This window comes from Typha latifolia, chromosome 15 (genome assembly GCF_019914945.1).
Source record: "Typha latifolia isolate L0001 chromosome 15, TyphaL0001v2, whole genome shotgun sequence".
Lineage (NCBI taxonomy): Eukaryota > Viridiplantae > Streptophyta > Magnoliopsida > Poales > Typhaceae > Typha > Typha latifolia.
In genome coordinates, this window is record NC_133100.1 from 7,246,081 (window position 1) to 7,268,836 (window position 22,756).

The 22,756-nt window shown below is 35.5% G+C and overlaps 4 protein-coding genes across 6 annotated transcripts; 3 read left to right on the plus strand and 1 right to left on the minus strand.

Annotated features, from left to right (window-relative positions):
* Positions 1–1,388: 1,388 nt before the first annotated feature.
* On the minus strand, positions 1,389–4,834 carry LOC140802056 (MLO-like protein 1). The gene is made up of 12 exons (XM_073157468.1): positions 4,606–4,834; positions 4,353–4,469; positions 4,192–4,243; positions 4,012–4,103; positions 3,856–3,930; positions 3,687–3,775; positions 3,522–3,571; positions 2,948–2,988; positions 2,591–2,800; positions 2,377–2,444; positions 2,220–2,280; positions 1,389–1,750 (listed from the first exon to the last, which is right to left on the minus strand). Exons 1-12 carry the CDS (start codon positions 4,744–4,746, stop codon positions 1,523–1,525), a joined length of 1,224 nt encoding a protein of 407 aa, XP_073013569.1. The 5' UTR covers positions 4,747–4,834; the 3' UTR covers positions 1,389–1,522.
* Positions 4,835–11,855: 7,021 nt separating this feature from the next.
* Positions 11,856–13,907, plus strand: LOC140801976 (F-box/kelch-repeat protein SKIP20-like). The gene has a single exon (XM_073157380.1). The coding sequence runs from the start codon at positions 12,546–12,548 to the stop codon at positions 13,659–13,661; it is 1,116 nt and encodes a 371-aa protein (XP_073013481.1). The 5' UTR covers positions 11,856–12,545; the 3' UTR covers positions 13,662–13,907.
* Positions 13,908–14,372: 465 nt separating this feature from the next.
* Positions 14,373–17,569, plus strand: LOC140801975 (uncharacterized). 3 transcript variants are annotated; one of them, XR_012111561.1, is made up of 13 exons: positions 14,373–14,681; positions 14,826–14,963; positions 15,164–15,245; positions 15,386–15,462; positions 15,789–15,904; positions 16,011–16,128; positions 16,222–16,338; positions 16,421–16,512; positions 16,590–16,656; positions 16,764–16,845; positions 16,919–17,010; positions 17,087–17,240; positions 17,327–17,569. XR_012111561.1 is itself a non-coding variant. In XM_073157378.1 (13 exons), the coding sequence occupies exons 1-13, from the start codon at positions 14,511–14,513 to the stop codon at positions 17,471–17,473; spliced, it is 1,443 nt and encodes a 480-aa protein (XP_073013479.1). In that variant the 5' UTR covers positions 14,373–14,510; the 3' UTR covers positions 17,474–17,569. The 3 variants fall into 3 exon arrangements, 2 of the variants coding, with proteins under 2 accessions (XP_073013479.1, XP_073013480.1); XM_073157378.1 differs by having other exon boundaries at positions 17,097–17,240; XM_073157379.1 differs by lacking the exon at positions 14,826–14,963 and having other exon boundaries at positions 17,097–17,240.
* Positions 17,570–19,979: 2,410 nt separating this feature from the next.
* LOC140801998 (uncharacterized) lies at positions 19,980–22,207 on the plus strand. The gene is made up of 5 exons (XM_073157402.1): positions 19,980–20,194; positions 20,284–20,554; positions 21,109–21,267; positions 21,378–21,527; positions 21,843–22,207. Exons 1-5 carry the CDS (start codon positions 20,121–20,123, stop codon positions 21,960–21,962), a joined length of 774 nt encoding a protein of 257 aa, XP_073013503.1. The 5' UTR covers positions 19,980–20,120; the 3' UTR covers positions 21,963–22,207.
* The last annotated feature ends 549 nt before the right edge of the window (positions 22,208–22,756 follow it).

Sequence of the window (22,756 nt, forward strand, 5' to 3'; positions counted from 1 at the left end):
TAAAGAAAAATCTATCTTTTCAATTAACTTTGATAAAACAAAGAGGTATTTTGCTTGTTATATTAAACCTAGGGTTGCATAGTTATAGATAATTCGGAATTGTAAATAGGTTGTCATATATGGAAATTTAGGAAGGCTTCTTATTTTGGCTCAAACATAATCTCCAATAAATACCATAATTTCTTTCTAATAGATCATGAAGTATAGGTTAAGCAATTATAGACTAATTATAGGCAACATAATAACTCTAGTACTTCCCACTACCATAGGTTAAGCAATTGAATTAACCACAGGAAGTTACGCATAGCAACATCCAGTAAAAGATCTACAGAATATCAACTACAACATCTATGAAGGGAATCAAATCCGCGACATCTATTACGGGCTGTCAAGACTCGACTACTTGGCTACAACGATGATCTTAAATATCATACTTTTGTCTAAACAAATCTGACCAACTATATTCTATATTCTTGGAAGCATATAAGATCCAAATGCCAAGGCCAAGGGCAAGGGAGAGAGAGGACAAAGTCTCTTGAGCCATTCTTGAAATTATTTGATCAACTACTTGGATTGGGTTGGGTCCAGCCATGTTAACCTCCTTTGTGGTTTTGGACCTAATTAACCATGGTGGGGAATAGGTTGGTTGGTTCACCATCATAATGGTATCTTTCAAATGATTGAAGCCTGAGATGGATTCCTCTCAACAAATTGGAGATCATGTCCAAATCTTACAACCAGGGGAAATAGACTAGGCAAAATATATAACTCACCCCTTTTCTAGTGAAAAATTTAATGTTACTCCTCCTACATTGCATTCAATGAGTTGGGCCTTATTCTACATGAAGGGATGCCCTAAATATATCTAATTGGGGTATTATGCTTAAATGGGGGGTGGCTCTTAGGTGGTCTAAGCTTGTTAAGAGAATCCACTTCAAAAAGAACTCAATGGAAACTATTAGAATATTGCTAAATTACTTCAAATTCTATGACCTACATATCTAATAAGGCGATCGAATTGACCCACACCGAATCTACGCTGCAGTCTCTCGTATTACCTCATTAAAAAGAAAAGCATACAATCTACCTCCTAAGTATCTAAAACATTGCAATCTCTACTTGTTTGCATTGGTGTAGATTATTACCTTATTAATAGTATAACCAATGAATTATGCATTTTATTCTTCATGGGTGTAACGTGGTGAGACCCGATACTAGGGTAAAATTGTAATTTAGCCATTCTAATGTTGTATTCTCCGACAAAAAATTTGTTATCGTAATGAAATATTATCCGTTTATGATTATAAGTAAAATGACTATTATACCTATGCTTCTTATCTTTCAGACTCCTCCGCTCTATTAAACCATACGAGAGTAATTTTGTCCATCCAAACATTTTTTCGCTATGTAAATATCATTTCCCCCATTCATTTAGGCCTAATGTGAAATTAAGAAAAAAAAGTTATATAATTACATCAAGAATGAAGAAAAACATGAGACTTTAGTTGTAGTTGAATCCATATCAAGTGTTTGATGAATTGCCCTCAATGAGCTTAGCCTCTTCCAGTGAGGAATCCTTCTCCACTGCTAGATTTCCCATCTGAACTCCACTGATTGGTTGTGTGGTGCTTGATCCACCCTCTCCATTGATCACCCTCTTCCCCTTGCGTTTCTTCACCTGCTGAGCCCAACCCACAAGCCCTTCTTGCACATTCTCCTCAAATACAGTTCTCTTGAAGGAACTCCCCATCTAGATTTCACATATCATAATAAATATGGATTTATTCAAGAAATAAGAATATTATTTGCAATCCGGGCATTCCGGCCCTTTTCTTTATCTGCAATTTTCATGTCATACCCTAGGTTAACTAAAGCCGACCGATCTCTAACAAAACCGCATCTAAAGAAGAATATCTTGTTAGCATACTAAGTTTACATTTTGAAATACCGATATTACTATTGTTTTCTCTTTTCCTTTTTTTACCTTAATTTCTAAACATTCTCTGGTCAAAAGTACTAGAACATTTTTCTCAACAATATGCGATTTCAGTTGTATAACTAAATATACATTATTCGAAGGTTACGGATAGTTAGTCAAAGTAACAGCAGAGTGAAATAAAAATTATAGGCAAGCTGCTCAAAGACTGGGTGTTAGTCACAAAACTACTAAATATCGGTAAGAAATAAAACATAGCTAACTATGGAGCACTAGAACTCACCTGTGTCACAATGGCATAGAGTGGCAGAGTGCTATAACTGCAGAGCATCTGAATGAACACACTGAAATCAACAAGAATGCATAAGAGATGAATCCCCTTTAATCATATACTTTTTGTCATTTTTTTCTTTTTTGTGTGGAATAAGTTGCTCTTTTACCTGATAATTATTCGAGGAATTACAAACTCTGCTCTTCCCATGATGCAGGAATTAAAACCATATGTGGACTGCATGAAACAATTTAGCACCAGAATTAAAATGATGGTTGTATGAAAGCCATTCAATTTATGGACTGGAAAAAGCAGAGGATTTGCAAAAGGAAAAACCAACATAGGAAGTGATAAAAGAGGAAGATATAAGTGGCAATGCATACCAATATCCAGAAGAAAAATGCAATCTCAAATGCATTTTGGAAAAGGATGAAGTGGATGAAGAAGAGGACGACTCGAGGTCGGCGAAACCAAAAGAGACTGTCTGAAGGAGTAACTACTAATTCGCCTTCGATTGCAGAGTGCTTCTCTGCAACCTCATGAGCCAACTGAGTGAAGATATGCTCCAACTTAGTCCCAACAACAAGCAGAAGCTGTAATTATATAGTTAATTAGCACCTTTTTAAGGGATAACAGGAAAATAATAATAATAATGTAGGTATTAATTATACATATGTAAATTCATTGTTCTATATAATGAAATGAAAGATCTTGAAAAACATGTACTAATATATACTTACAGTTAGAGGAATGAAAGATATCCAAAAATATGAATGCCATCCTGCATCAAGAAGATAGGTTAGTCAATCAAGGTGTAAATTTTAAAATAAAATTACAAGACAATAAAACAGAAGTCTTAATCCAAGCAAATGTTCTTGAGACCTCACTGTCCTTAATTGGGTAATAAGAAAGGAAGCTAAGTTGGGAATGGAAGGAAGGATTAAGAAGGCTAAATGAGCTCAATATGAACAAAGGATCATCATAGAGAGAACTCAGTAGATCAAGTTGATTCAGATAGTTTCCTAAATACAGCTTCAGATCTTTCAAAAGATACCTAGTAGAAGAAATGAATGAATAGGGTAATAGAACAAGATGATTGTGATGAAGCAATACATCAAGGATATAAGTAATCAAGAACAATTAACATGCTAAAACTTTTAAGTTGTACTTGATGTGATAAGCTACTAATTTGTTATCCTTATCTTCATGTAGACTACTTTGCAAGATAACTCTACACATCTGATTTTTCTAATTAAAGGTTTTGATTTTCTTCATCTAAAGAATGGAAACCACAAGCATGGAGTGGAAACATACCATCAACATTCAGCAGCAAGAATACCATCACAAAAACCCAAAGGTACCAACTGCAGTGAGACAAATTCTGCCGCTATGAGAACAAAAATTTGAAGCATATTCTTTATAACATATATATCCTAGTTGTTAATTCCAAAAAAGATTGATATATATAGCAATAATCACCTTATACCCACAACTTTCTTAAAATCAGCTTCAAGGGTTCTTATCATATACTTATAAAAGTTGAATTTTGGATTTGTCCTGCAGTGAGTCTGCAAAAACGGCACATTTACACGCATGTCAATGCAAATGGAAGAACTAAAAAAGAATAAGAGAAGAGTGCCATGCTTACCATGATAAAACCAATCCTCATTGTAGTGTAATCTGATTTGCTCACTGGTTCATAGAACTGCTTGACAAAGGAATGCTGAAAAGAATGATAATAATGTAATAAGTGTATGATGTTGTCAGTGTAATGCATGCTCAAAAGCAATTACATTATACTTACCAACCAACGTAGTATCGACGAACATCTATTGATCCCTTTGAAACGATCCTGAATGAATTCAAATTGCCCAACATGCATGATCTTCTTAGGAACTGCAACAATTATTATGTATGAGTTACCACCTCATGTTTAAAGCAAGTAATGTATTAGCTCAAAAGAGGCTAGAAAAAATAATCATACCACTTCCCTCCTCTTCTTGGATTGCATTCTCCCAATGCTTCCATATGCGCATCTAAGATTGGCGAAGATGAAGTAAAATAAGCTGGAGGACTGCTAGTATACAGAGAGAAAAAAATGAACACCAAAAATGAATTAAAGATGAGAGATTTGTTCTCCATTACCTGTGCACTTCCTAAAAGCACAGTGAGTAGGCTGAGAACTACATGAGTGACTGCCAAAACAAAGATAAAGATGTGTATTTCGTGTATTGCTTGAAGCGAAAGCAATGGGACCTTTCCCTGAAATCATTGTAAATATGACAATGGTATCATGAAAAAGTTACAGTCTCAGATCACGTACTATTTTCCTTTTATATCGTTGCATATTGCCAACTCTAGTTTGTGTTCATGAACCATATGAAAATGATCAATTTACCTTCTTCTGACAGTGATCTGATCCTCCTCCTCCCCCGGCCAGCAGCCGCCGGCGACTACCGAGGACCCCGGAGGAGAAGCCGACGCTGTAATGCTGCTCGGCGGCGGCGGCGACGTTGGGATCCTTCTTGCAAGGGAGCATGTGGTGAGTGAAACTCACTGGTATGCATATCTTCTCTATTATTGCACCCTGGAATACGGTGAGCCAGAGCGATATGAATCCCAACAGCATCAACTCTGCCAAGAAAAATAGGAACTTTTATCTCCACAAAATTCAAAAATGTCAGGGTGTGATGTACAAATTTGCCGTACCTTCTTTTACTTTGAGGAGGGCTTCGAACAGCGGCTTCTGGTTCTTCCTCTTCAAAATCTACACGTAAAAACATAATATATGTAGACATTCTTGGATGTTTCTTCTCAGAATTAAAAATTTAATAGAGGAATTCGCGTCCAACCTTGCCAAGGTGATGGAGGCCGCGTTCGAAGAAGAGAGAGATGAAGACGATGAAGGAGCAAACGACGGCGACGATCCACGTCGGCGTGTACTCGAACTTTAGCTCCTCCGTTCCTCCTCCTCCGCCGGCCATCTTTTACTCTCTCTCTCTCTCTCTAGCTATGGATAGCAAGAAGAAGAAGTTGGCGACGTGCTTAATTAATCCAAAGATTTGTGCTGGTGGACTGGTACTTATGAAATATTAATGGGTTTCATTTTCGTTTAATTTTTCAAATGGAGATTTTTTTTCTCCTTTAATTTTTTTCAAATGTTTTTGAGATGTATACATGCGGTGGTTTTTATTAAAGAAAAGAGTGTATTAGAGGACAAAGAATAAATCAAGATATGGGTTTTGAAGGACATCAAATTTAGAGGCATAAATATATATTTTTTAAAATTTTACATTTGGGATGCGCTTGAACGAAGTCAAATGGGCACACGAGATACGAGAAAGGACGAAGAAAATTAAACTGGAGACGAGGAAGGATTCAGGCAACTGGCTCCCACGTTCTCTTTATAAATTTTCTTTTTCTTTTTTCTTGTATTGAGATAATCGTTGACATTGCACACGTTCCATTTTTTTTTAAAAAAAAATAAAACTAAAAAGAAGGCATCATGCAGGATAGGCTTTAATATTCCAAACCTTGCTATTCCATTGGAGTGGTTGACAATTTATTTTTCGAAGTTGGATTATCTTTAGCAACCTCTGTAATGGGCTGACCAAATCATGTACTGCTGAAGTAAAAGTTTAAAAGCTAAAACTAATTTATAGAGGTTTAGCTTAGAGGCCGAGTAATTTAAATCCTCGTGAGGCTTTTAATTGTTGGGCTTGGGTTAAAATAGGCCTAATATCTTGGGCCCAGAGGCCGAGTAATTTATTAAATCCTCTATCTTGCTAAACATTCATATGTTTCTTTCAGCTCCATAGAAACATTCACTTGTGGAATATATAGCTTAAACAGAAGAAGGCAATAAACTTATTTAATGAGGGAAATGTCCTTTATCTATTTCTTATTTATTTAGCATTAAAGACAATTAGGAAATAAGATTAAGAATCCCATCAAGTCACCCAAAAAGTCTCTCTCATTAACTTGATTGATGAGTCTTCCACACCATTATTAATGTATCATGCCAATAAACTTTAGCATCTCTTAGCTTTGATCAGTTTCTAGGTCACATCAGCTTAACTATTTTGGTACCAATAAATCTGTGGTCTCTCTCTCTCTCTCTCTCTATTTATTTTTCCCAAGTGTCAAACTTTGGTACATATTTGTTCTGTTCCTATTTACTTCATGGCATGCCATTTTATTTCCAATGGCTTGTCTCCATCAGAGAAGCTTGCAAACATTTACTTCCTAGTCACAATTATCAATTAAATATTTGGTAAGTAAATGAATATTAATTTGTTATTATTGGAATGTAGTATTTTTTTTATTTAGAAGACCTGTAATCCTAACTTTTGTCCATTGTATTTTTCCCTCTTTTGTTGATAACAAGTTGAGTCAAATAATGTGTAAATTATATATATTTTGCCCAAATTATAATATCTATTCACAGAGAGATTGAAAGGAAGAAACACACAGAATGTCCGATGTGATCCCAAACTACAAGAAAAGCAAGAGTATTTTAAATACCATATTTTTATACCGATTTGCATACTCAACTGTGCCCAGAGAATTAAATACTCGTTGAGTGAAAAAAAGAAGAAGAAGAAGAAGAAGAAGAAAGAATGCTTCTCATCTTAATTGAGATTAAAAAAAGAAGAAGACAAATTGCAAAAGAAGTCTTTCCATAAACTAAGAGGATTTGCAAATACCCACTACTTATCTTAAAAAGAAAAGAAAAAAACATTTGCAAATACATATCCTCATTTTATTCTTTTTTTTAAAAAAAAAATTGCAAAGATAAGTTCCTTGCATTCAACGATTGCAAATTTGAAACTATATATAGCTAATGATGCACGCAAAATTCTGACAGACCATTAAAAAGAAAAATCTTTTGCAATACCTCTGAAAGTTATATACAAACACCCTAGTTAATGAATCCTCATAACAGCATACAAAAATTATTATCATATATATATATAACATCCTAGTTTGGGGCTTTGAGCTTTCTGTAGTATTAAATCTTTATCATTATGAGTTATGCCTTGAAGCTCAATCATATTCCAAACTAAATGACAAATGAGTTACTGCAAGATTTCCACAAGATTAGCACCGACCTTGTCCTGAGACCTCCTTTTCTAAATCTCATCATCATCACTAGCTATCAACCAACAGTGAGAGGTGATGCAAAACATAACTATACACTGCATAAGATGAGCTTCTAGAGTTTTTCTTTTCTTTGTTGGAAAAGTGAACAAGTCTTTTTCTCCTTGACTCCCTACCCTTTCTTTACCCCATATTTAAGAAGTGCAATGAAGTGCTCCTACTGTGCAATTAACTGCCCTAAAAGCAAAAACTCCATGAGGTAGCCAAATAGAATTTTAATTAGAAACACCACCATAGCCTTTTGAGTCACACTCACATAGTACCCACTAAGGATACAAATTGTGGGACAAAAATGATACACATGGCATTGATAAATATCCCCTTTGTCATCTTCCATGGCATCCAATTCTATGCATGCCATCAAGTAGGACCTCCTCTTCCTTTTTACAAAGAGGAGAGGGGTGTGGCTATGGAAATATGGTGGTAGAAAAAAAAGGTTAAAAGAGGTGACAACAACATCTCAAAAGTCCAATAGGGGCATGCACAAATATTTCACATCCATATTATCATAAACTTATGATTCACACCTTCGAGAAAATTCAAATATCGAGCCCCATAGTCTAGACTTTATTCTTCGGAAAATTGTGTAAGTTAACCATAACAAATAGAAAAATACCCTATCCTATCTTTCTAAAAATAGAAATCATAATTATGAAAATAGTATTCTGATTTTGGTATTTTAATATTCAAACTATGAAGTTTATAATGTAAAACACTAATAAAAGAATTGTGCAGACAATAAATTCATTAAAATGCAGGTTGTAAAATGTTATCCCAAGAAAGAAAAAAAAAAACAAAGTAAGCATGGGTGCAGGCCGGGCACAGGAACAGACAATCTCAAACAATAAAATGGAATAAAGTTTTCTTTTAGAAAAAGAAATCTCTCCTCTAGTGGCTTTTGTCCTAGCTCTTGGCCCTACAATGATCTGCACCATTAGCCTTATCTTCTAGAAGGTCACATGGAGAGCTTTTCTAGATGGATTCTTTGGCACAACCTTTTTGTTTCACCCTACTACTTATATCCAATTTCTATATTTCTGGTTGTGAATAATCATGAATACTTTATCAAGAGATAACTATGCTGGTATAGACAATTAAATTTTATATAGCTTCAATTATGACCAAAGATATTATAAATTGGGACCATACAAGAATTAAATGTACAGTAGTATAGTTCTATATGTTTTTATATAGAACTCAAAGTTGGGACCACATTACAGTTCTCAAATGGAAGAGACTGAAGAGTAGTACTGAAAGTAAAATTCATCTAAACTAGTAATAACAAAGTCGTAAGAAAGTAAAAAATAGAGTTTTACCTTGTAAAACAATAGCAAATCACAAGTTCTCAATTGAAAGGTAAGTCCAATAGAGGACACAACTATCCAATAAGATACTAGTGGAGATTGATGTGAAGTTACGAGATTCAATTAGATTTCTCTGGTAATTATTGAGGCAAAGGGCCAGTCTAGTCAAAAACATGTGCCTTTCTAGTGGATCCAGGTCATTGTTAGGTCACTACTTTTGTACTAACACATTTGGATAGAAGACTCATAACTCATTAGGACATAAATTATTTATTTATTTACTGGGAGAATACGAGAGTTTCCAAGCTTTTTCCTATAATAGGTTGATCCACTTTTGATGAAAGCAAATCGCTCTCAAGATCACCGGTTTTTAATAGTTACAATTGGATAATGACATTGATAGAATACCCAAGTAAAGAATCACCAATTTTAATAGAAATTCGCTTTCATTGAAAACAGTTACCCTGTTCCTTTAGAAAGTTCGGAAATTCTTCAATAAAACATAAATGGGCTTCGCCCACTTTTCTCAATAAAAAAAAGTTCAGAAACCCAACCATTACTTCAATAAGGTAGAAAAAGAAAGCTTCCAGAGAAAAAGTCCTTTGGATTGAGCTCCCCTCATAGGACTAGGGGTTTCTAGCCAAATTGGGTATGAATATTGAAGAGCACTAATTACTTAATTATATACACACTACTTTAATCTAACATTGGATGAAATATACATTTATACTCCACAATGGGCATGGACATGGACAGATGGAAAAGGAATGATGCTTGTTTGACAATATTTTGTAAGTAATACTTATACTCTTCATAAACATCATTGAATGGTTCTTGACTACCATATTAGTCTGACAGTTATCCACTCACTACCTATTAATCCTCAATCTCCATTATTCATATACTGTATCTATGTACCAATGTACATCATCTACAAGCCCACTTTTCTCTTATCCATCTAAAATAAATTTGATAAAATAAAGAGATTTGAAGTTTCAAGAGTCAATAGATACATTTTGACCCTAATAAAGAGGTGCATTTGCAGCTCTTTATTTACTATAAAGAATTAAATTAAAATACTGAATCTATATGCACAGAATTACGAGATGATTTTCAGAAGACAACAGTTTCTACAGAAAAATTCCAAAGTGATATTGTTAACAAAGAAATCCAGCATAATTTAAACATTACATTTGAACTTTCCAGTAAAAACGCCGCCCTAAACTTTATTTTGACGTCGGGAACAGAAGGATAAGAATGATATATTAGATAAAAACAACTTATTAATGTTTAATTGTGATAGTTACTACAATAAAAGATAAAAATGATCAAATTGACCTTATTATCTTTTCTTTTGATTTGATGTAAATACATAATTATAATTTTATTTAACTACTATTATACTTAGTTATGATTATTTTTGGAATTCCTGCTTGAAAATTGATTTGACTGAATTCACTACAATTAACACAATAAAAAAATACATCACAAATGGACAGCACATATCAATACATTTCCATTACATACATATTGTAAAATATTACTAAGTAAATTACAATATTCGACATAGATGGAACCTTCAAAATGTGGTACAATATATCACCGTAAATAGTAAATAAATAAATATTCAAGAAACAACGTGATAGAAATCCCTTTATTAGGTGCCAAAATGTTTTTAGAAGGGCAAAGTTGTTATTTGCCAAAATGAGATCACCCCTTTATCTCAAGCCGAGAGCCAAGATAAAGAATACATAATAAACCTCACTTATCACATGTTTGGTTTTAGTTTCTCGCGGGGGGGTTAATAAAGAAAAGAGTAATATCAAACCAAAACGCACAGGATTCAGGACGAAACAGATCGGGTTTCGGCAGAAACAGATCTATGGATCAACTTTTGCTTCTACAACTCATTAGCACAAACTTCATTGTCTTAAACTCTTGTGAAATGGGTCTGCAGGTCTGCATTTGTATCCACAACCTATTAGCCCAAACCTAATTGACTTTAAACTCTTGTGAAACGGGTCTGCTTCTGCATCCACAACCCATTAGCACAATCTATTTAGCTTAAACTCTTGTGATCGGCAACATAAAAGATATAGGACCCATTTAATTATTTTTTTATCTTTTTCATTAATTTTTAATTCTCGTCGTCTCCTTTTTTTTAAGTTCATTCCAAATCCACGATCTCTCTGATACATAAATAAAGTGAGTTATTAAAAGCTCTCAAATCTCATGAAAGAAATTAAGAGCTCTCTCAACTAAACCTCTCTCTTTCTCCAAACTATTGTCCTCCTCGATCCATAATAATTATTGATTTGTTTCTTCATAATATATGAGTAATAGATTTATTTGCAATATATCTTAATTTCTATCATTTTTAAATTTTATGATATTTTTCTTAAATTTCCTGCTAGTTTTCAGAATTTTCTAGAGTTTTTTTTATTTAAAAAAGACAAAAAAATCAGAAATCTAATCCAAAACTCTGAAACTTCGAAACACTTAATTTTTCTCATAACCGAAATCAAAACTTCAAAGAACTATAATTTCAACCACCAAACAGGGAATAGGCAATTACCATATAAATAAGCTAAATTAATTACACATACAAAATGAACTGAATACCCTGAGTAAGTTTGTAAGATTAAATAATTCGTTTATAAGATCAAACGAGAGATATTTTATAAATGTCAATTATGTTTATATTCAAAATTAATATAATATTTTATAAGATAAATTTCAAACTATCTACCTGTAGGTTATGCCTAAAATCAAACCACCCGACTAAGCTTTTATTTGTATCACTTTACTTTCATGCGTTTAAATTAATGTGAAATTATCAACTTTTTCATCTAGACTAACTGAGAAAGTGTAAATTACCATAATACATCTATAATATTAATAATCTCATTGTTTAAATAAATATAAATTTTTAATCTAAAATTTTAAGATGATTGAAATTTTTTATTCCATGATCATATATTCAAAAGAATATACATTGTGATAGTTGGATAATAACTAAGATGTGAGACTTGTAATTTTAGATTGGAGAAGATAAAGGTCAAAAGTGCATTTAATTTTAAATTTGAAGAACAGGATATGGTAGGTAAGTTAATTTAATTGAAGGAGAAGAGCAATTTTGATATAATTATGGTAGAAAAATTCCCTCTCATAATTTATATTTTTTTTTGTACTTTTATTATAAAATTTGAATAAAATTAAAATTTTCATATTAATATAAGCCATGGAAGGGGCAACATGATATAAATAAGGAGGAGATTGATTTTAGACAAAACCGGGAGAGAGGAAATCAATTTGTAAGTTACCTTATTCTAATAATAAGTGACCAAATTATAGGGTGTGACTAATAATAAAGGCAAATTACAAGGTGTTTTCAATAATCTTTTTTAAATATTAATTTATTGTTTGATTTTGGAATGTAATTTGAACATAAAAAATGGTCTCTCTTCCTCCATAATCTTATCTTTCTTCTAGAAGCAATTGAGATGTATACAAGTTTGGATTTTATGGCCCACTTGGACACTGGTGATCAAATTGTGAGAAATTTGCATATGACACCCTACCATTAAACAATTTGCTAACTATGGTCCATCTTCTCCAATAATTACTATACATGAGGTCAACATGAAGTCTATTTGCCCCAAATGGGCACTGCCACCCTTATCCATATCCATCGTTATCCCCCCAAACATCTCTCGTGCCATCTAATACCCCATGAACGCTTATCCCCAGATTGGTTTTAAAATTAAGATAACTCACTGTTCGCAGTCCTCTCCCTACTTATACCACCATCTATTACCCAACCTTATTCACACACATCAGAATAAATAAGAATAAGAATAAGAATAAGAAAGAGATGCAAAAGAGAGAGAAACTTGCAGAGATGGGAGAAGAGAAGGTTCTCATACCGGGCTTACCTGATGACGTGGCCATCGACTGCCTCGCACGTGTCCCTCACCGCTTCCATTCGTGCCTCCGCCACGTGAGCCGCGGGTGGCGGGATCTGGTAACCGCCCGAGATTTCTTCCAACACCGCGACCGGATCGGTGCGGCGGAGGACCTGATCTTCCTCGTCCAAGCCAAGGATGAAGGAGACGGAGGCGGCCGTGTCGCCTCTGGCGAGGGTGGTAAGGCCGCCGAGAGCCTTCCGCCGGTTTACGGCGTCACGCTCTACAACGCCACCGACGGAGAGTGGCGGCGCTCCCCGGCGCCGGTGCCGCTTTTCGCGCAGTGCGCGGCGGCGGGGGGCAAGCTGGTTGTCGCCGGCGGGTGGGACCCGGCAACGCTGGAGCCGGTCGCGGAGGTTCGGATCCACGACCTCTTCTCCGGGATCTGGCGGCGCGGCGCGCCGATGTCGTCCCCGCGGTCCTTCTTCGCGATCGCCGCGGCCGGGAGCACCCTCTTCGTCGCCGGCGGCCACGACGGGGCCAAGAACGCGCTCCGGACGGCGGAGGCCTACGACGTCGCTGGCGACGAGTGGACGCCGCTGCCGGACATGGCGGAGGAGAGGGACGAATGCCAAGGGGCGGTGGTCGGGACGGGAGGGTTCATGGCGGTAAGCGGATACGCCACCGAGAGGCAGGGGCAGTTTGGGGAAACAGCAGAGTGGTACGACGAAAGTGGAGGTGAGTGGAGGAAAGTGGAAGGGGTGTGGGAAAGCGGAGGCGGCGTCGTGTGCGGGGATGGGGTTAGGGTTTGGAGAGTAGAGAAGGGAGGCGTGAGCGAGTACGACGTGTTGGGGAAAGGGTGGCGGAAGGTTGCGGCGGCGCCGACGGAGTGCATGACGGCAACTGCTGCGGCGGCAGCGCGCGGCGTTGGCGGGGAGGTTAGGGTTTTGGTGGTGGGGAAGGAGGGGGAGGAGGGGGGTAATGGGGTTTGGGTGATGGAAGCCGGCAGTGGGAAGTGGAGGAGGGTTGAGATGCCGCCGGGTTTCCGTGGGTTCGTCTTCTCCGCCGCCGCGATTCGGCTTTAAATAAAATTACCTCAGTAATTGGGTAAAAAACCCCCGGAATCTTATTAATTTTCGGGGGCTATTTTAGATTATAGTATAATTTTGGGTTCCTAGTGTATATTTTGCGGATAAGAAAGAGTAATTGGGAGAGAGAGAGAGAGAGAGAGAGACAGAGAGTATCCAGATCCTCTACCTCTAACCCTCTCGTGTGAGACATATGGTAAGGATTAAAAAGTAAATATTTAATGCTACTACTTTTTTTGTGAATTATATGGGTGTCTTTTTGTAAAGTTTATTTGCTTGATGTGGCGCTTAATTGGGGAAGATATTTATCTGCTAATGAAAAATTAGCCATGATTAAATCCATGAAGCCAACCATATGAACTCATTTTCAGGACCAGAGACACCTAATCTAAATAAAAATGTACCTCAATAAATTTTACAATTTATTATATTTTATTTTGATTACGATTAGAACTATTAAATATACATGATTGATACATTGACATATATTAAATATATATCTAATAAAGAATAAAATAAGCAGAGAATAAAATAATTTCCTTATCGTGCAACCAACGGTGCGTGTGTAGTTCTTCAAATCTCTCACCATTTATTTATCCACATCAATTAAATTAATATCCCAAAAGATTAGGAGTCAAATGAAGCCTAAACTAATAATATTTAGATATTAAGCCGGCTTTGTCTATATCTCTCGTCTTCTTCCTCGTACTCGGAAACAAATGGTAAGAATCTCGAATATTATGTACTACTTTCTTTTCTACATGGAGAAGCTATTAATATGCTTCTATTTTTAAAACCTCCCACTCTAAGATTCTTCTGGTCACTAAGCTGAGCTATAGCTGGAGAATGGAGGAGGGGAATGAGAGAGAGATTATTACGGCAGCAAGAGAGAGAGAGCATGCAATTAATATAGGAGGTGATCAAGAGGAGAGCAAAAGAGAGCAAGTAGTGGAGGCTCCAAGTAGGAGCAAGAAGAGGGCGGCATGTTTGGATGCCTTTAGAGGACTCACCATAGTTGTATGTTATTCTAAATATAGTCTTCTTTTTTGTCCTTTTTCTTGTTTCTTGGATATATATATATATATATATATATTTTTTTTTTTTTTTTGCATGATATGGTTTTGGTTATATATAATTATATATATATATATGTGGATTTAGATAATGATATTGGTTGATGACGCCGGGGAGGCGTACCAGAGGATCGATCATTCGCCGTGGAACGGTTGCGCGTTCGCAGATTTTGTCATGCCTTTCTTCCTCTTCATTGTTGGAGTTGCCATCACGCTCGCTCTCAAAGTTCGAAAAATAATAAATAGAATATTAAAAAAATATCGAGCTAATTTATATTTTTATAATTTATAAATGAATATTCTCTTTTTATGCCATCTACTGGAATTGAACTAAGCTATAAACCTAATTAGCCTGTGTATTTGTAGCTCATTTGCAAAATTTACCTTCCCTATTAGAACTCTTTTGAACCTCTTTCTTTGATGCAGAGGGTCCCAAGAATCGTTGATGCAATCAAAAAGATTGTTCTCAGAACACTGAAACTTCTCTTCTGGGGTCTGCTCCTCCAAGGTGAGTCTATAAAAGTTTAAATGCTTCATTGGTAAATTAATAGATTATAGCTTTCTTCTATTTGTACTACTTTGATGCAATACCAAATTTAAAGTTGTTTTTGTAATGCTATGTTGCATTTGGGTCTTGATGCAATGAAGGTGGATACTCTCATGCTCCTGATGATCTCTCTTATGGTGTGGACATGAAGTGGATAAGATGGTGCGGCATCCTCCAGGTTTTGCCTCTTCATTCATGACATAATTTTTTTGCAGATTTTTGACATAATTATCATTGAATTTTTTTTTCAGATAATATAGTTACACCTATATTATAAAAAAATATAATATCATACTCTGTTGTTGTAACCATTTAGTTAAATAACTTTCTTTCTCAAAGTTTAGAATGTTAAATATGTGTCACAGACTCGTTTTTCTTCTACAAGATATACTGAAGAATGTGACAAAAATTGTGATATTTAAGAAGTTTTGAGCCACAATTATGCGAAAAATCCCTTTCTCTGTCTTTGATAAATCACTTCCTGGTTAAATGTTGGATAAGCAGAGAATTGCATTGGTTTACTTAGTGGTGGCTCTGATAGAGGCTCTGACGACAAAATACCAGCCGATCACCGTCAAATTGGGTCCTTTCGCCATCTTCAATGCGTACCGTTGGCAATGGTACAGACCCAATTCACATATTAGCAAATATTTGCTTATACATGACCAGTTTCTTGAACTATTAATCCTTACTAGATGTGTTGTTTATGGTTGACTGATATGCCAGGACTGGTGGGCTGATTGCATTTGTCATATACATGGTCACCACATTCTCACTTCATGTTCCAGATTGGAGTTTTGTTTTCCACAGTGATGGAGATGTGAATGATGGAAAGAGATTTGTAGTATGTTAGATCACATTATCTCTGCTTATTTGATGTCTACTATAATAGATTGTTTGTAGTTATTTTCTAACTGATGTTTTATTTTGATCTCAGGTCAAGTGTGGTGTTAGAGGACATCTGGGTCCTGCTTGCAATGCAGTTGGTTATGTAGATAGGCAAGTTTGGGGAATAAACCATCTCTATTCACAACCTGTTTGGATTAGATCCAAGGTAGGGCTTGTTTGAGCTAGAGTAGCGATAAATAAAGTATTCTGTGTCGGAAAATTAATATCCGTGATCACCTCTTGGCTAGGCATGTACGCATAGTTCACCGAGAATGGGGCCACTTAGAGAGGATGCTGCTAGTTGGTGTCTTGCTCCGTTTGAGCCAGAAGGCTTGTTAAGGTTTTTATAAATATCAGCAGTATATATTCAACTCCATGTTCATCTTATACTGAAAGTAGTATTCACTTTGTTTTCAGCACTATATCAGCAATCCTTTCAGGAACCATTGGAATTCACTATGGTCATGTATTGATTCACTTCAAGGTTATCCTGCAACACTAGAAGAAGTTATGCAGAATTTCTTTCCTATATGATGGCAATGATGATCTAAATTGAACAGAGTTCATATTTAATTTTCTGAATATTAATAGACTCATTTTGAGAGACTTAAGCATTGGATGTTGATGGGGCTTGCTCTGATCACTTGCGGCATCATCCTGCATTTTACAAATGGTATTCTTGTCATCGTTTCGACTAATGTTTTATAATATCTTATCACTTATTGATAGTAGTAATCTTCTTGCAGCAATTCCTATCAATAAGCAGCTCTATAGCGTGAGCTATGTTTGTTTCACTGGTGGAGCAGCAGGAATAGTTCTATCAGCATTCTATATAGTGGTACTTTCTCAATTCGCATCGCATTATTTGGATTTACCTTTCGCATGTATAAAAGTTACTAATTTGTTGCCTTTAGATTGTGATAGATTGATGTCTGGGGTTTAAGAATTCCATTCTTGCTTCTCGAGTGGATAGGAATGAATGCAATGCTTGTTTTTGTAATGGCGGCTCAAGGCTTATTCCCTGCGTTCGTCAATGGATGGTACTACGAAACTCCTAATAGATCACTGGTAAGTAATTTGTCATCTTATCGAACACTTAATATTGTCAGAAATACCGATTTTGTAATACTGAAAGCCTATGATTCTATCTGCAGGTCCACTGGGTCCATAAGCATGTGTTTGTAAATGTATGGCATTCTGAAAGACTAGGGACTCTTTTGTATGTATTCTTTGCTGAGATTCTCTTTTGGGGAGTCATAGCAGGGATCTTGCACAAATTGGGAATCTACTGGAAACTCTGAAACATAAATTTGTGTTACAGAATGTAATCAAATCATAAAATTAGGACTTTTCTTTTACTTCTCATTGAAGAACTTTGAAAACAAGTTCATTTGCAAGTTATCTTGTACTTGTAAGTAGTAAACTAAAGGTGGATCATGTTCATCCTGATCATAACTCTTGAGTAATTAACAAATTCAGAACTAATTATTAGTATATATATCACTCTTTAAGAACTAATTGATCAAGAAAGAAATAAAAATACTTGAGCGGAAAAGAGAACATTACTGTGTATGTCATATACTTGGTAAAATTATTTCTTCCTTGGTGAATCAAATTGAAATGAAGGAATGGTTGTGAATTAGAATATCGAAAACAGAAACCTACGACAGAATTGACATTCTACCAGACAGCATCGAGCACTTATCATCCGCGATATTCATACAAGATTCATGTGAAGACATCTAAATAATGAGAAAAAACAATAACCTTAGACAGGAAAAGGTTGACTCATTTGGAGCTTTCTGCAGATCTACAGACAAGCTTGCCTGTAACCACAGGCAGAGCTTTGAATGCCACAAGACTAGATCCTAGCATGTCGAAACATTGACTAGAACTGGCCGACAACGTGCCAATCATTATTCTTATCCTACCTCTTGCATCCAGAAAGGAGTAGTACTTGGATCTCAAGCAAAGCAAGTAGCACAAAGCAAGTAGCATATGAAGGTGGCATTCTTATCCTTCAAGATACAGACATTCATATACTCTTATCCATCTATGTAAACTGAACTTTCTATACAGAAACATTCAGTGTTTAAATCTGAATAATAACTCTGCTTATACTCAGATTTCAGGTTATTTTTTGTTCGTTTCGACGAATTAGAAGTAGGGCATTGTTAAATGATAGCTCTCAAGTTATTTTAGTGGATGCAATTATATTAGCTAGCTATACATTATTGCAGTCAGAAATGAATTTGATCATATACTGTGCTATCATGATAAGAACAATAACAGCTAGCATTTTGTTCAGATCTTGCAGTGACAGTTAGATCACATCAAATTTAATGATGTATGTATTCATCTAACATCTAGTTGACTCATATATATATATATATATATGAATCCTATGGAATTCTTCTGATATCTTATTGTTAAACTTAAAATTAACAATCTGGTGAGTTTTTTAATCCCTCTATAGTACAATAAAAAGTCTTTTTTTTTCTATTTTTTTTTCCTATCCTTTTTTATTTTTCTTGTTTCAAAAAAGGAGGTTGGTCTTTAGCTTTCTCTTTCACCAGAGATTGGAATCCTTTTGTGCAAGTGTGGGGTATAAAGTTAGAGAGACATCTTTCATAATTTAGCTTCACTCATAAGTTTCAAGGACCTTTAAAGCTCAAAGGAACTGATGCAAAGTAATTGCAATGAAATTAGTATCAACTTTCTTCTATTCTTTTAACACAAAATTGAATTCTCAACTAAAGAGAATAGTAAAAGAACAGTGGGGCTGACCTAGATTATAATCTCCACCAATTAATTGTGCATGATATGAATAATTTCACCTTACTTTGATTTGGTAATTTCGGACCAAAAACAATTGCCAATTGCAAAATGGATCAGAATGTTCCTCTGTTCTCTTTTTCCACTTTGCATATATTTTTACCTGCAATGCATATTTTCTGAAAGCAGTGCGCGCTATTGCAAAAGTAAACCCCAACTTGGCCTGCTTTCCTGTTTTTGCAATAGAAAAAGATATTTTTTTTTATTATTCTGTAAATATATTTGCAAAATTTGATGCCACCTTGTGAGAATTGGCATATGATTATTAAGAGCTAGGCTTATATAAGAAATAATTTGTAGATTAATTCCACTTTATATTCTCATCAGCAAACAAGGTCTACTAGATGCAATTATATGCATTAATATGCATTCCATATAAATAAATAATAAAGTGCATTGCCAGCAAAAACAATTGCATTACTCATTAAAGGTACATATTTATTAATGTGATTATAAAATGGAATTGCTGAAGATATCACATACATAAATCTCAGCTGGGCTTATCTTGTCAATTAAATATTTTAAAAAAAAATTGCCCTCCACTCTTTTTTTTTTTTTTTGCGAAATCCTAATATAGAGTTTTTTCTAATGCATAAAATATGATATATTATCTTTTCTCTATAATTTTTTACATCCTCAAAAAATAAAACTAATAAATTAAGTCTCTCAATTCGCAAACCCTTCGGGGAGTTAGGTTAAACATAGGTGAACTAAAAAAATATCGTTTTCTAACGGCTAACTTAAGCTTTTAGAGTAATTAACGACGAAAAGAGGCATAGTTTAACCTTCTTCTTCTTTTTTTTCTAATTTCTTCTCTTTTATCTTTCTCTCTATCCATTCTTTCCTTGTGGGTGCAACCAACAATCCATGTGCTTCCCCTTCCCCTCTCTTTCTCTTTCTTTCTCTCTCTCTCTCTCTCTCTCAAAGAAAAAAGAATCTCTTCTTTTTAATCCCTCTTTCTTCAAGATATCACGTGCTCTTCCAATCATGGAAGCTCTTCCTCTAGCCCACTTCATGTGCTCCACTCTCTACTCCAATGCCCACTTCTTCATCTATATGGGTATATATATATATATATAAATCACTACTCCTTCATGCTCGATCTCTTCTCAGATGCCCAAAGAAACTCCTACGACATTCGATATCATGAGCAATACTCGGATTTCTCCTGCATGCACTCGCTCTTGGTAATTATTCAAACAATTCCTATCTAAGTAGATATGTTATAGAAGAAGAAGAAATGAAAGATATTTTGTGTGTGTGTGTGTGTGAGAAGGTCTATTAGTGAGGACTCGTTGAGGAGGTATGTGAGCTACGCCAGTGAGAGCTGCATACAGGAGCTGCTGGCCGCGTCGGCGACGGACTCGAGCCGCGGCGGCGGCGGCGGCGGCTGGGATGATGGGTGGAAGGCGGTGGGGTTGGAGAACGGCGCAGAGATATCGAGGCGTTGCTCGGGGTCGCTGCACGTGTTCAGAAGCCGGTGGCGGCTCCGGTCGGTCTCGCCGGAGCAGTTCATCACTGTCGCCAATGCCATTGATGCTGCTAAGGTAATCTAATCTAATACATGTAACAAATTGTTAGTGTTTTCTCTACTTTTAGTATAAGTCCTAATTTAGTTTAGCTATAAGCCAGTTTAAATTAATTTAAACTAATATGGTGTTAAGATGTAAATCCATAATAGTGGTATAATATTATGTTTAATGTGACACAAAAAAACTAATAATTTCTCTATTTGTAATTACTTTAAAAACTTTAAGTTATTAGAAAACTATAATTTGTGTTCTTTTTATATTCTAAAATTACATCCACTTTACGAGCCGTTATATTTGGATTTCGACCGTACGCATTGGTAGTTGGTGGAATTAGTTAGTGGTCAATCATGCCGGTCGGAAACAATAGAATGATTACAACCGATGGTTTGACGGCTTAAAAGGACAAAGCTAAGTAAATTTTAGTATTTCAACTAATAGATTATTCTGCAAAATAGGTTTGTTTTTTTAATTTATCAGAGAAATGGATGAAAAATCCAACACGGTAATTAGAGACTAAAAATTTCCGAGAATATCATGACCAATGCTCTGTTTTGATTTCATTTTTTCAGCAGTGGGATTCTGACTTGATTGAAGCAAAATATATTAAAGATCTCGATGACAATCTTAATATTATCCACCTTAAATTTGGCGACGCATCAAAACCGCTCTTCAAGAAACGAGAATTCATCGTCTATGAGCGGCGGGAGACGATGAACGATGGAACACTGGTAAATCTACTCTCTTTTAGTCGAGGAAAAAATTCAACCCGTAGATCTTACAATCTTATACAATAATGTGAATAAATGATTGATTCTATGTAACATTTGTGTATGGTTAGGTTGTTGCTGTGGCTTCTCTGCCCAAGGAGATTGCTGCAGGTTTGCTGCCTAAGAAGAGCAACTCAATCCGTGGGCTTCTCCTACAGTCCGGATGGGTGGTTGAGAAGCTTGAGGATGCTTCATCATGCATGGTGACTTATGTTGTTCAGGTGATTGGTTACTTTGTTGTGCAACTAATCTGGTTAGTTACCTGTGGTTCGAAATTTCGGTTTCGGTTTCGATTGATTTCGATTTCAACTCTGAGAAGAAAAAATTGAATCACATTTTAGTCGATAGCGGTCCAAACAAAGGTCAAAACAAACAATCTTTGCCGGTTTCAGTCTCAACCATACTGTTATATCATGTTAATAGATATTGTGAGAAAATTATCCGATAAAATTTATTCGATTGTTTGATATATATATATATATAAGCAACAAAACAAAACAACTAACATTCTTCTTGTAAAACTTTTTGTGCTGCAGTTAGATCCTGCAGGATGGTTGCCTAAGTGCTTCGTCAATCGACTCAACACGAAGCTCGTCATGATCATCGATAACTTGAAAAAATTAGCACAAACTTGTCCAATAAATGCTGCAATATGAGCATGTAAATAGGGCAGCAAAACAAAAAGTAAAAAGAAAAAAGAAAAAAGAAAAAAGAAATCCTATATGCGAGTGATATATCTTATTTGTATATGATGATAACAAAGATGATCTCTAATTGCTGGATTCATTGCATGCTTTCTTATCACAAACAGAGCACATCAGAAGGAAGCAGATAGCAAAGAATATATGATAGTATAGTCAAAATGTAAATGTAGCTTGTTATTTGTAATTTTTCTGGCAAATATATTATCATTCCCCTGTTTCATTCATAAGAGAGAAGGAAAACAATGACACATTCTTTACTTACTGCCAATCCATAGATTATTCATATTGAACGATAAAGTTTTGTTTCAGAATTAACACATCAAAAGTACCTCATATAATATTCTGGATCCAAATATCCCTGTAATAAGCTTATGAGTTATTCTGTAATCGGAGAAGCACATTAGAAAATTATCAAAGCGAGCTATGAATTTTCTCAAGGATTGATGTCAATTCTTTTGTTGCTCTTTTCTCCGTTTCAGCCAAGGGATAACAATTGCTCATTTACTTGTTGGGAAGACATGAAACAAATAACCTTATGTTCAAGTAAAGGATGCTGTTACATACAACTGCTTGCAATTAGTTAGCGTATCCAGACCAAGATTAGTTTGGTCAAATAAGGGGATTGGTTCAGAAATCTCATTGCCAGTAATATCTAGCCAAATTAGTGTTAGACAGATTGCCAAGAGAACCAGGTAGATAACCATAGAAGTGATTTGAGTTCAGAGATCTATTTTTACTCTCTGAAC